General features: G+C 38.8%; 2 protein-coding genes across 6 annotated transcripts in view; both read right to left on the minus strand.

Moving 5' to 3' along the window:
* Positions 1–6: 6 nt before the first annotated feature.
* On the minus strand, positions 7–8,413 carry arid5a (AT rich interactive domain 5A (MRF1-like)). Of its 3 annotated transcripts, none has more exons than XM_036213613.1 (7): positions 7,473–8,413; positions 6,385–6,458; positions 3,564–3,690; positions 3,366–3,418; positions 1,887–1,984; positions 1,649–1,808; positions 7–1,567 (listed from the first exon to the last, which is right to left on the minus strand). In XM_036213613.1, exons 1-7 carry the CDS (start codon positions 7,591–7,593, stop codon positions 371–373), a joined length of 1,830 nt encoding a protein of 609 aa, XP_036069506.1. In that variant the 5' UTR covers positions 7,594–8,413; the 3' UTR covers positions 7–370. The 3 variants fall into 3 exon arrangements, with proteins under 3 accessions (XP_036069506.1, XP_024131801.2, XP_036069507.1); XM_024276033.2 differs by having other exon boundaries at positions 3,522–3,690; XM_036213614.1 differs by lacking the exons at positions 3,366–3,418; positions 3,564–3,690 and having other exon boundaries at positions 7,473–8,412.
* Positions 8,414–9,838: 1,425 nt separating this feature from the next.
* Positions 9,839–12,083, minus strand: part of dbnlb (drebrin-like b) — an 11,360-nt gene continuing 9,115 nt past the window's right edge. For all 3 annotated transcript variants that reach the window (XM_024275887.2, XM_024275891.2, XM_024275889.2), the window contains 2 exons: positions 11,774–11,858; positions 9,839–10,935 (listed from right to left, as the gene is read on the minus strand). In XM_024275887.2, the coding sequence (XP_024131655.1) occupies positions 10,799–10,935; positions 11,774–11,858 (222 nt within the window). In that variant the 3' untranslated portion in view covers positions 9,839–10,798. The remainder of the gene's footprint in view (positions 10,936–11,773; positions 11,859–12,083) is intronic.

A 12,083-nucleotide genomic window follows, 5' to 3' on the forward strand; every position in this document is an offset into this window, starting at 1 on the left:
ACAAGCAAATAAAAACAGAACCAGAACCTCTGTTTAATTGTATTTGTAATGTTAAGGTTGCAAGTCTTTTCTAATGGAACATAATACTGACACAGGCATATACAATCCTTCCTGTATATTTATAAAGAAAGTAGTAGATTGTTTTTTGTAATGATTATTATTATGTTATGAAGATCTATATTGGAACATCAGAAATGAATCTCTTAAAATAATAATTATAATAATACAGTCTCTAATCTAGCACCCTACTGAAATGTTACCCATCATGCACTCTGTCATATCAACACGTTTGAATGAAGCCAGTGTGCTTTTACTGAGTAGTAAGTATCTATGTTTGGAGGTTTGACTCAAAAATAGAAGAAAAAAAAAATCACAGCTTGTGTGGATAAATAGGATTCATGGGGGGTAGAGTGTATCCAGCTTGGGGATTTAACAGCGGGAAGGTGTAGGCGTAGGGGTAAACGGCTGGACCAACGACAGCTGAGTGGCCCGGGCCTAGGGGCACGTTGCGATACATCAGCTGAGATTGAGGTAGTCTCATTCTGTGAGGGAAAAACGCAGGATGCAGGGCCGGCTGGTGCCGAGAGTCTCTCCCTGACTTGTCGTAGCCTGACAGGATGCATGAAGCTGGTAGGTGGGGGCCGGACTGAGGCAGGGTTTGCTGAGGGAGAGGAACTTTTTGCGGCAGTGTCCGTGATCTCTCTCTCTTCTCTGTCTGATAAGGCCAGGGGGCAACGCTGTTCAGTTTCTTTGCACACGCCAGGGAGTCGTCCTGCTGATAAAGCCTGCTCTGGTGGAGTTTATAGGCCGGCCGGATGGGAGCGGGTCGCAGAAGCTGCACGGGCTTCGGAACAACTTTGGTAAAACTAGAGGTAGAGGTTGCAAACGTGGAAGGCGTGTAAAGGGGGTAGGTGAAATACTTGCCCGTCCCCTTCTGGTAAGGCTTCCAGGCAGAGTCCTTTTTCAGACTCTTTACTGAGTCAGTGGTTAGCGTTTGGGAGCTGACCTGAGAAACCTCTTTGCTCTGTCCCGTAGGCACTGTGGACGCCTGACTGCAGCTCACAGGCTTGTCTTCCTCCTGTTTTTTGGCAGGGCTCAGACTCCTCTGGGGCATTTCTGAGCCTTTGGTAGATGGGGTGTCCTCTGATGAAACAGAAAGAGGGGAGGGGCTGCGGGAGGAAGAGGAGGATAACGGAAGCGGGGAGCCATCCGAGGAGTTCCTGCTGGAGGAAGCCCTGGCTGGAGACAGGGAGCAGTGGATGACGGATGGCCTTTCCTTGTCCTCTCTCGAAGAACTGACAGGTGCGTTCAGGCTGGCCTGAGCCATTCTCTTCTTCTTTTCCAGAGGAGAAATGACCTCCCCAGTGGCAGGTGGGATGTGAGTAACCCAGGAGCGGGCTACAGGGACTTGCAACATGTGACCATTGACAGAAGGGCTGAAATCGGTGGATGGTCTGCTGGACTGCCTGCAGTCTGAGAGGCGTCCTTCAGAAGCCCAGAGAGCAAAGTGTGGACTCATCATGGCCTCACGCTGGCAGGACGCTTCTGGACTTCTTTGGGCAGACATCTGCATGAAAATAAAGGAAAACAGTTTATCATCAAGCGCAAACACAAAAACATGCTAAATTTGTGACATTTTATTCATCACCTCAGAATCCAGTTCTCTCTCTGACAGCGTCCTCTTCCTCTTCCCGTCGGCCTTGTTCATTTTGCTCTCAGGGTTTCGTTTGTAAGGCTTCCGTGGTTTGCTGGGAGGCAGAGGTTTGTCTTCTTCTCCCTTGACGTGTCTCTCAAAGGGAAGCACCAGCCTGCGGGATCAATGGAACGTTTTGAACTTATTACAAGCAAGTTCTTTGGTATGAGTCGACAGGAAACATGTCTCACACCTTTCATAGTGTCTCCGGGTGCAGGTGGCAGCACTAGTGCTGCCTGGGCTCCCTCCCAGCTCATCGTACACTTTTTTCCAAAGGCGTCGAGCAGTCACCTGTTGGTACAAAAGAGGGAGAATTATGCATTAGTTGAACCTTAAATATATTATCAATACATAAAGAAAATTTTATCTTTTAAGTTCGATCTTGTACTAATAGTAAATTGTGGTCGTGAAAACTTCTTGACTTAAAAAAAACACGAAATATCACAGTATTTTTGTCTAGTTTCTAGATATAATACAAAACTAACTTACTAGTAGCTTATTAGTAAGGTGTAACACTTTAAAAAAAATCTTGAATAAATACCTTCCTAAGTCGTTTAATCTATGAAAAAACAATTTATTTTAAGCAAAATTTCTAATGTAATACATGTTTTGACTCAGTCTTTACACAGGATTTTGACAATTTTTATTTAAAATGTGTATTTCTAGTCTTATTTTGATTGCCCAAGTAATAAGGATAGTGTTGCAGCACTTAGAATAGGACGTTTTTTGGGGAAGAAGTATTAAAAAATGTTTATGTGTGTAAACGTACTTACTTTAAAGTCATATAACATTTTTTTTACATTACAAGTTCACTTTAATTCATAGTATTTCTAATTATAAGAGCAAATTGTGTAAATATGAGTGTTTATAAGTAATTTTGAGATTTAATTTGTTCATTTGTAACATTTGGGACTTCACAATTTATGACTAATTCTACCAGTTCTAAAACTATTTTTTTCACCTACAATAATATTGAAAACCGTCTATTTTCTACATTTCGTAATTTTTTTTTTGAGAAGGAAAATTTTTCCACTATAGTTTTTTAAATTTTCACAAGTAAGACTTTGAGTGGTTGCTTGAAATTTTTGGGGAGTAAGTTATTTTGCATTTTACTTCTTGTTATTATTTCTATTTAACCTCATGTCTTTTAGAAGAGAAATTGCCCTCTGCCGGGTTTGAATGTAAATGCAACTTTGAAAATCTGCATAAACATTTGTGAAATTGAGGCCACCCACTGTGCATGAACAAAAGAAATAATACTTATAAACATTTAATATTTGCACCAGCTTAATGTGTTGTATTCATCCATTTGTGCTTACATTTCTTTTTTAAGCACATAACACCAGTGGCTCGTTACCACCTTACATGCCACGAATGCAGCATGCGTGGGTGACCTGCATTGTAGTGTTGATGCACAGGAAAACTGTGGTGGTCTACCCTAAGCCCCGCTCTGGTTCCATTTCAATACGAGTATCACTTTCGGAACTTCAAAGGTGAGGAAACATCAAGAGCACAGTTTTTAGAGAGCTCAGCAGCTTTGCTGTCCTCTAGTGTAGTCTTAAAAAAAAAGTCCTTATTTTAGCATCTAAGAGCTTCTCACTTTCCACTGAGAAACCAGCGCCGAAGCTTTACAGGTAAAGGGTTATGAAAGAATGTTGAGAGGAGAACTTACGGAATCATAGCCACCAAGTTTGTCGACAGCTTTATAGATTCTCCAAAGATTAACTAGGAGAAAAAAATGAGGAGAGTTGTTGTTATTGTCAGCCAAATCGTGAATTTAGTTGGAAATAAATAAATAAAAGCATCAGTGAATTGAAGACCAACTCACTCTGTTTAAAGCCCAGATGTGGGATCCTTTCAATGGGTGTACCTTTGTCCTTCATAAAAGAGTGTAAACTGGACACAAAAGCTTTCTCCTCCTTCTGCTGCCGGTCGGGCTTTGCTTCTTCCTCACATTCAGTGGTAGAGTCGTGGATTTCAATAACACACGGAGAAGCCTATAAAATGAAATAAAAAATCTTCAATTTGTGAAGCTCCTAAAAGTGGAAAACACTTGTAAAGATGGAGGATGGGAAAATAGACTGATCTCATAAGACCCAAACGTTGAAATTAAACAAACAAAATCAGAGTGTAGGGTTTCACCGCTACTTTCAATACACAACCACTGCACACCCTGTCTGGAGATAAAGCAGCCAGTTTGCAGAGTTTTTGGTCTGAACTTGTGTCACTTTGCAAAAATAAGATCAAAACATGAAACTCTATTGCTGGTGAGCTGAGAAGTCAGGAATTTAAATGATAAAACCAAAAAAATAAGAATGTTTGTCCCGTGGGACAAAAAAACAAAAACTGCTGCTACCAAGAATTGAAGTCTTATGGACTTCTCAGTACTTTCTGGTGAAAGAAATTACTTCTATTTGTGGTTTGAAAGAAAAGAGAAATGAAACAGTGAATGTAGGCAAGACAAAGAGAAAAGCTGCAAAGATAGTTACAAAAAAAAAAGAAGCACCAGACAGCAGGGGCCCAAGATAAACTTTTCCTATTCTTTATGCAATTTGTCTATTTTAGTTCCAACAACTTTGCTAAATAAAACCTTCATCTGTCCAAAATATGATCATATTCTTGGTGATAAATTATCTTAAGAAAATGGAATTAATTATGTTGTATTTTGGTCCCTATTTTGAACTTTATCCTCATTATCCTGCCTAATTAAAGCTCCTAATTAAAAGTGGAGCAGCTACTTTGGTTTTGTGTAAGGTTATCCGCTTGATTACTATCTATGCTGATGAAGATAATTAAAAGAAAAACTAATGTAAAAAAAAAAGGCTGTCAGTGCCGCTCACTGCTCCTCCAGGAGCCAAATGTAAAAATAAATAAAACTTAACACAAATACAAACTGAAGTAAATGCAAATCACTTTAGTTTTTTTAGCTTTTGTAAGTATTAAACACAAGGTGAGGAAGTACACAATTTTTAAGCATATTTGAGTATTTATATAGCAAGTATACTGCATGGATGTATAATGTAGGAAGTTAAGTAACTGAATTATTGTTTAAATTGGAACATTTTAAGCTTACAATATAAGGAGAGTAAGTATACTGCCTCACTTTTAGGATACTTCTAGTACACTTAGAGTACGTTTAGGTTGAGGGTATATGTACACGCTGTTCTACTTTTCTTTATCTGTTTTTGCTTGTGTGCAATGGCAATAAAGTTCCATTAAATGTAAAAATATCAACCTATTACATGTGCGGTAACAACACTTTTCTAAGAGTTTTGATTAGCATGTTTTAAAGAATAGCAAAAATGCTATTTAAATGTTGTTCTGTTTTTAGAGAAGGAAGCAAAAGTCACTGGTGTTTGGGAAATTTTGCATTGACTCAAAAAGAGCATGAAATTCAGACAGACACAGAGCAAACGTGATTTCTTCTGGAAATGACACACTTATTCTTACAATTCAGCCTCTATATGTGATGTATTAGTCACCGACTTGAAGTTAATGAAGAAAAACACAACAACTGTGTGCATAAAATATTCAAATGTGGAATGGCTGCCTCCCTGATCAATTTCAGAGCAGCATATTTCACCGAACGCCACCACCATTGCCGATATTTTACTTTTAATCATCACATCTCGAAACCGCTATTTCTGTGGCACTCATTGTAAAACAAAAAATGAGCAAGGCGGTTTCATATTGAATCAAGTTCCTCAATGTGGTTCCTGGTTCCGAGAAGTAAACCTCTAGAGTGAGTAATAGTGAAGGTGCAGGCCTTGAACCAAGACAGTCCAAACTGAGTCAGTTTGGTGGCTCCCTGCTGCCGTTCCCAGCCGGCAGTCGACTGCACTGACTTTCTGTTGTGTTTATTTATATTTCTTTAAATTGCTATTTTCATGTTCAGTTTATGCATTTCCAGAAGACTGGGGTGTGAAATTAAAAAAAACAAAAAAAAGTTATTATCATCTTATCTAAGGTGAGCTTACTCACTCATCTTTTTCAATCTGATTCACTAAAGGGCTGTGCATCAGCGGCTGCCTACAGGAAGTGTCAGGGCTGTGGCTACACAGTGAAGCCCCCTCCGATGTCATTTCACATTATTTCTCAAATATTTGCGTGAAACATTCAGTTGATTGTTCGCAGATTGAATTTTTTGGAAAACTGTGTGGGTGATGATGTCAGTATGTTGATATGTGATTCTCACTCTGACTGTCAATGGCGTTCAGGACTGATGCTATCTGTGGGGCAGAATCCACCACAGAAACCAAGATGCTTTCAACTAACATGAGCCTTGGAAATTTGATGAGCTAATTTGTACTTCTCATATTGTACCTCTCACTTCAGTTACCAGAACAGTGGCTGTGAGTTTCTGCTTCAGTTTCTTTATGCGCACTTCAAATATTGCAATAAGATGTATGTGTGTTTGGCCTTTCTGAGAATAAAAACACTTATCTGCTGACAGTCATTTCACAGCAGGCCAAAAAAGATAAAACAAGTGCTGGCAAACACCTCTTAAAAAAGAGAAATTGACACCGTCTCAAATAGACTACCAAAAAACGAAAAAAGGGAAATGAAAACACAACACACAACCGATTCTGAGCTGTCATTTCAGTAGTTGCAGATTAACTGTAGCTGATGGAAACTGCCCCACCACCCGTCCACAGACCCAACGGACGTTTCACGGGGTAGCATGGTGGTACCTGCTTGGATCTGTCCATCTCCTCCTCGCTTTCTCCTGCTTTCTGTCCAGCCGCCTCGCTCTGCTCCTCCTGAGCTATTAACACATCATAAAGAAGAATTAGACTATCAAAAATAAAATGTGTGTGAAATAAACAAAAAATAAATTAAAAAAATGATGAATTCCTGAGGAATAATTTGTGTAATTGCATTAGCTCCTATCTACACACACACAGTAATCTGTAGAACACATTGTCAAGTGAGCGTGATATAAAACCACAGGTTGCAAAACCACTTCCTGCTCAAGAAAACAACCACTTGTATGCTGCACTGTATGATATTGTAACACTTGAACTACAGTGTTTGTCAATCGTAAAATCGCCTCCAGCAACATGCATCTGAGACGAAAAGAAGCTTACATAGATTTGAATGAAATAATGATATTCAGTGATGAATGAAAGCTGGATAAATAATCTATCAATTATCATTATCTAATTAGTAATTAATAAAAAAAGCACCAATATTCAGCTCCTCGTGCATTTAGATTTTAGGAGAAACTGAAAGATGAGTGTTGAAAATCAAACGCCTTAAGTGTAATTCTGAGAATGACATGTCTGCTCAATATCACAGTCCTCCTCCTCCCACACCGATATTATTTTTGTGTAAAACCAATATGCTTCTCTTTTGAGATCACTTGTTTCCTGTGTTGTGGCTTTGACCTTTATTTCTGCTTTCAGTTTAGCCTCTTTAACTTCGCAATTTTAGAAAAAATAAACCAATAAATCTATTCAAAACAGCACCGCACACTTACAGACCCATTTTAATATCACTTTTAAACTTAGAAATCTATACTCTTAAATGTATTGATTTATTTTGTCATTTTAATAAAATAAAAAGAAAATAAGGTTGTTTTTCATTTTTAAATCCTCTTCTCTTCAACAACATATGTTATACATTGAGTCAAAGCAGGAGCAGTTTTTCTGAAACTTTATAAATATGTGCTAATATTAAAAATATATACATTTAAACAGTTTAAAAGGGTCCAAACAGAGAATATTTTAGTCCTAAAGACACCAAACAGAACATGAACAAAAAGAAAATTCACCCTCACCCATTGTGAGAAGCTGTCCTCTGGTCTTGAGCTTCACTGTGTTTGCTGACAGTAATTCATGCATCTCACTCTTCAACTCGATACCACGAAATAGGAAGGTATATCCACAAGACAGTTTCATTGGTTGACTGATGGCACTGCTGCAAATGAGGCTGGGAAACTGAGTTTTTCTTCTTTTTTTTCACATTCAGGTCTCGTCATCACTGTTATCTCGGTTTTATCTCTGCATTTTTAGATCAACGTAAAATACATTTATTGTTAAGAACTGATTTATTTTGATATGTGGATACTTTTTCAGACCACTAATCTGGTAATTTGGTCATATTTATTTAATTATATTCATTTATTTTCAAGAATAATGAACTTGTAGACAATAAAAACATAATACCAGTGCAAGCAGACATATAGTATAGATGAAGAAAGCTTTTTGTCAGAGATCAAAAGCTAAACTCAAAGAAAGGTCAGCTGCAAACACTGGATTCCAATTCAGCAAATTCCATCATTTGGGGAAGTGAAAGAAACCACTCAACCAATGTCCAAATAAAGGTCTGAAGGCGTCGAAGTGTCAGCAGAACATTTCCTGGGTGTCTTCTGAAACAAAGTTTTATAGAAATGTTTTTGCCTCAAATAAAAAAGGAAGCAAAACAGCCAAACTTACTGTCAACCATGTGTGACGGATGAGTCAGAGAGGCGTTTTGCCCCGTTAGGGACACACTTTTAGTCAAAAATGTTCTTTGTGAAGGAAAGTAACGGCTTGAATTATTAAAGTAGTTAAAAGTTTGAGTGTGTCAGCAAATTCTGTTCTGGCTTCAGTACAGGTGAGGAACAAAGTCAAAAAATCTGCCTAAGGGGAGGAAGTGGGATTGTATTTGTATGGTTCCATCTTCCAATCTAACCTTTAACAATTCGATTGTGATGAAATAACTAAAAGTCCTAAACGAAATACTAAAATATGATAAAGTCCCACAGAAATAACAGCACAGTATCTTAAGGAGGAAAGGAGCTGATTTTATTGGTTAGTCCTACTAAAAAGAAATTTGTCATCCTCATGGGAGGTTCATTTAAAAATCAAGAAATCAACTTTAAAGATGTCAGTTTGATATATAAGCTGGGAGATGGCCTGGTTTCAAGACTTCTCAAATTTTAAGGAACAGGGATGCCCCACTTCTTTAAAATAGGCTCCACTGACCATTGCACAAATACTAAATGGCTGAGGAAAAGCAGAACCGCCGTTCTACTTAAAAAAAAAAAGGAAAAAAAAACCAAAAATCGGGTGAAAAAATGGTCATCTATCATATCAGATGGAACTTTCTTCAGGTTAGTCTCCCGAAAATAACAAAAAAAGGTCAGATTTTATGATACTAATCATTTTCCTAAACCTGTAATGTCAGTTTGTGGTTCTTTTTTTATTGTTTTGATGTTTTCAGTGAGAGACAGGAACTTTTGAGGTATTTTCCCTTCACTTTCCTTAAGCTGTTTAACAATAGGCTGATCTTGTGTGACCTAAAGTCGGCACTAGACTCCATCCACGTCTCCCTCGTGTCATCTTTGATGTCTTTTAAAGGGGGATGTCCTCTTCAAAACATCTGCTGCGGATAGAGGGTGACATTTCAAAGTGATTCACATCTAAATGTCAAAATTAGTAAATATATAAAAGCAATTTTGAACTTATTTTTTAGACAAACTTACAGGAATATATATAAAAAAGGGGTTAAAAATGCTGTTTTTTTTAAAAGTAAAAAAATATATTAAAATCTGTTCACACCACTTGTGAGAGAATTTCTTTCTTGTGCGCCAGCAACAAAAGTGAAGATGATGAGCAAAAACAGAGGTTTAAAAAACAAAAAAAAAAATCCCCAGCGAATCATTTCAGACTTTCACTTACACAAACATTTAGAGCTGAGACCAGAGCGGCACAGTCTAAATGAGAACAAGAATATTGTGAATGCAGCACACCAAAGATTTCCTCTCTGAAGTGACTCACTTTCTTGGGAACAATTTGCACATTGGTGCAGCTCGCACCAAAGGTTCCCCATCGCACACGAGTACAATTTAAAAGCTGCGTTACATTTCCTTTGATGAGAAAAAAACAAAAACAGGTACAGTAACCATCACCTTCTCATTAGCTTGGAGGATTTAACCGAAAGATGTAAAGCCAAGAGGTACAACTGATTTTCGTGAGAAAATGAAACCTATGCCTTAAGAGGTAAATTCCCCAGCTGTTGCCTCATTCCAGGAAACCGTGTGCAGGGCAAATACTGAGGCGCTGTGTACATCTGAGTTCCTGTTAAACCTGTGAAAAATCCCTCCAGGCTCGTTCTGCTGACAGATGTTATTGTATTAGAAAAATGAAATACGAAGACCCACACAGTTTTCATCTTTATTTTGACTCTGAAGAATGTGTGCACGACAACAGACTCTGCAAAACAACCACATGAATGCCCGTTTCTATGCAAAAAGAAAAACAAAGATTTTCTTCTTTTTCGAGACTTAAAAGGAGGGTGGGAATCTCTGAGAAACACATAAAAACGTTGCATAAAGTCTACTTTCAAGCGCTTATTCCATCTCTGATGGCACTACAGGACTTTATTATACGGCTCTTGATTTGAATTGAAATAAATGCATGTGTTCCTCATTTCAGTCATTCCCTGAAAAGTTAAGTTTGTTGAAAGGATGTGGTTCAAATGAGGAAGAACTTGCACTGAGAACGGCTATTTATTCGCATTTAAAAATGGAACTGATGCCCTGCCCTGCTAAAGGCACAACCCACAGGATCGTTTCTCTATTTGGATAAACACTTCAGCCACAGTCAGATCAGGTTTGAAAGTCACACAGGATTGAAGGTCGATCACAAAAAAAAAAAAAAAAAGAAAAAGAAAATTTCAGTCTGCCGGTAAGAAAAGGCAAAAATCAAGGCAAAGAATTAGCTGCTTCTGGTAACACCCTTTTCATTTCCTGAAAAATGGACAGGAACAATGCTACAAAGAATCACACCTGAACATAAACTGAAGCCACTTAAGGAATGGGGACTAGAAGATGCTTTAGAGCTGATGTGGTGTTGGAATGAGTGGTTGCAGAATTATGGGATGGCCTCAGTTCCCTCTGCAGAGCCTTCAGTTTGTGAAAACATCAATTGAATGGAATCGTAGACTTGAAATGTTAAAGGAGTTTGAAAGCTTCTGGTCCACATATACCACCCCGTGCTTCCACAGCCTGAAGGCTACCCCCGTTGAGCCTCCTACATGTGTATGGACTGACTGTGCAACGTCGGTTGCTGCAGAGCTCCTCTGGGATTGGGGGGGTCGAGACGGTCGGCGAGCGCCGAGCTAAATCAGCTCCACGTAGTTGGCCGGGAACATTCCGAAATGGCCGTCGGGGCCAAAACCTCGCCACCACCCTTCGTCGATCATCTCGATGCCGGTGATGACTTCATCCGGGTCGAATGAAATCTCCGTTTCATCCGCTGCAGGAGAGGAAGCATCAGTACAGACACTACAAGCTGCTAACTGTCAAATTCAAGGAAATGCTCAATTATGATTAGTCATATTTCACCCGAAACGGTTTATAAAAATACTAAAATGCTGCATTAAGTAGTGCATTTGCTTAAAATCAATTGATTCATATTTCTATTTCAAATTAATTCTCAAACTGGTTACCGAAATTGTGTATGAGCAGACTGGATTAGATACAATCCCTCCCGAGTGTTTTTAGCATAGCTCGCTCATTAAGATCTTTCTGCTGTAGAAGAGCTCATGCATAACCAAGGTTAACATCTCCACCTAGTTATTGACCATATACATCACTCCTGGTGGGTGGAGCCAACATTTCATATTTGCTTCTCTGCTTTGTTATTCTGGCTGCCTGTTTTTTTTTTTGTTTTAACCCATCACTGCTGCTCACCAACATCCCTTTTTAGTTTCTCTCCAGCAGCTACGCAGCGCTAAACACAGCATGTCTGACGCCAAAATGTTAGAGGAGTGCAGTCACAACTCAACAGTTACAGCAAATGCCACATAACCACAAAGTCCACAGCGCAATTTCCGCTAAGGCTTTTACATATCATACCCGGCGCTGTCACTCCATGTTTCCTGTCAGCCGCTTTACTCACGACTGTCTGATCCAGCGTTATGAGATTTGTCAAGTTGACGTGATAAATCCGTTTTAATTTTGCCAGGGAGTTCCATATAAGATGACCAGGGAGGTTTCGTTTTTTTAAAAAAAAGAGTTACTGGTGGAGCACTCTGGGGGGGTTGAGAATCCCACTCACACTTAACAAAACCCCCTAAAAACTCCAAACTCACCAGCCTGATAGTCGTACAAAGCTCTAGCGCAGATGCCTTTGTCTGATGAATCTGCCGTCACGCTATAGGAGCTGCTGTCCTCCACCTGGGCAAAAAAATGTTGCTGATTAAGCATATTACAAACCATTGTTTTCTCCTTTTCCATGTTTGTAAAATGGTTTCCTCTTCAGTGCTTTTATGCAGTTTTAGATGCTTTGTGTTTGATGCAGCTAAAAAAATAACAAGCAAAGAAATTTAAAAGGTGGAATTAAAACTAAGGTTGCATCATCATTTACTGCATATTTCCTTTGCCACTTCCTCTTAGCATCTA

Source organism: Oryzias melastigma, linkage group LG9 (assembly GCF_002922805.2).
Source record: "Oryzias melastigma strain HK-1 linkage group LG9, ASM292280v2, whole genome shotgun sequence".
Taxonomy (NCBI): Eukaryota; Metazoa; Chordata; class Actinopteri; order Beloniformes; family Adrianichthyidae; genus Oryzias; species Oryzias melastigma.

Bases quoted from the DNA above. Each gene is read 5' to 3' on its own strand.
- arid5a (XM_024276033.2), bottom strand. From the start codon at position 7,593: ATGAAACTGTCTTGTGGATATACCTTCCTATTTCGTGGTATCGAGTTG. The intron at 6,459-7,472 runs GTGAGGGTGAAT...ATGTGTTAATAG, and splicing joins AGGACAGCTTCTCACAATGG to CTCAGGAGGAGCAGAGCGAG. The intron at 1,568-1,648 runs GTGATGAATAAA...ATTTTCATGCAG, and splicing joins AGAGAGAACTGGATTCTGAG to ATGTCTGCCCAAAGAAGTCC.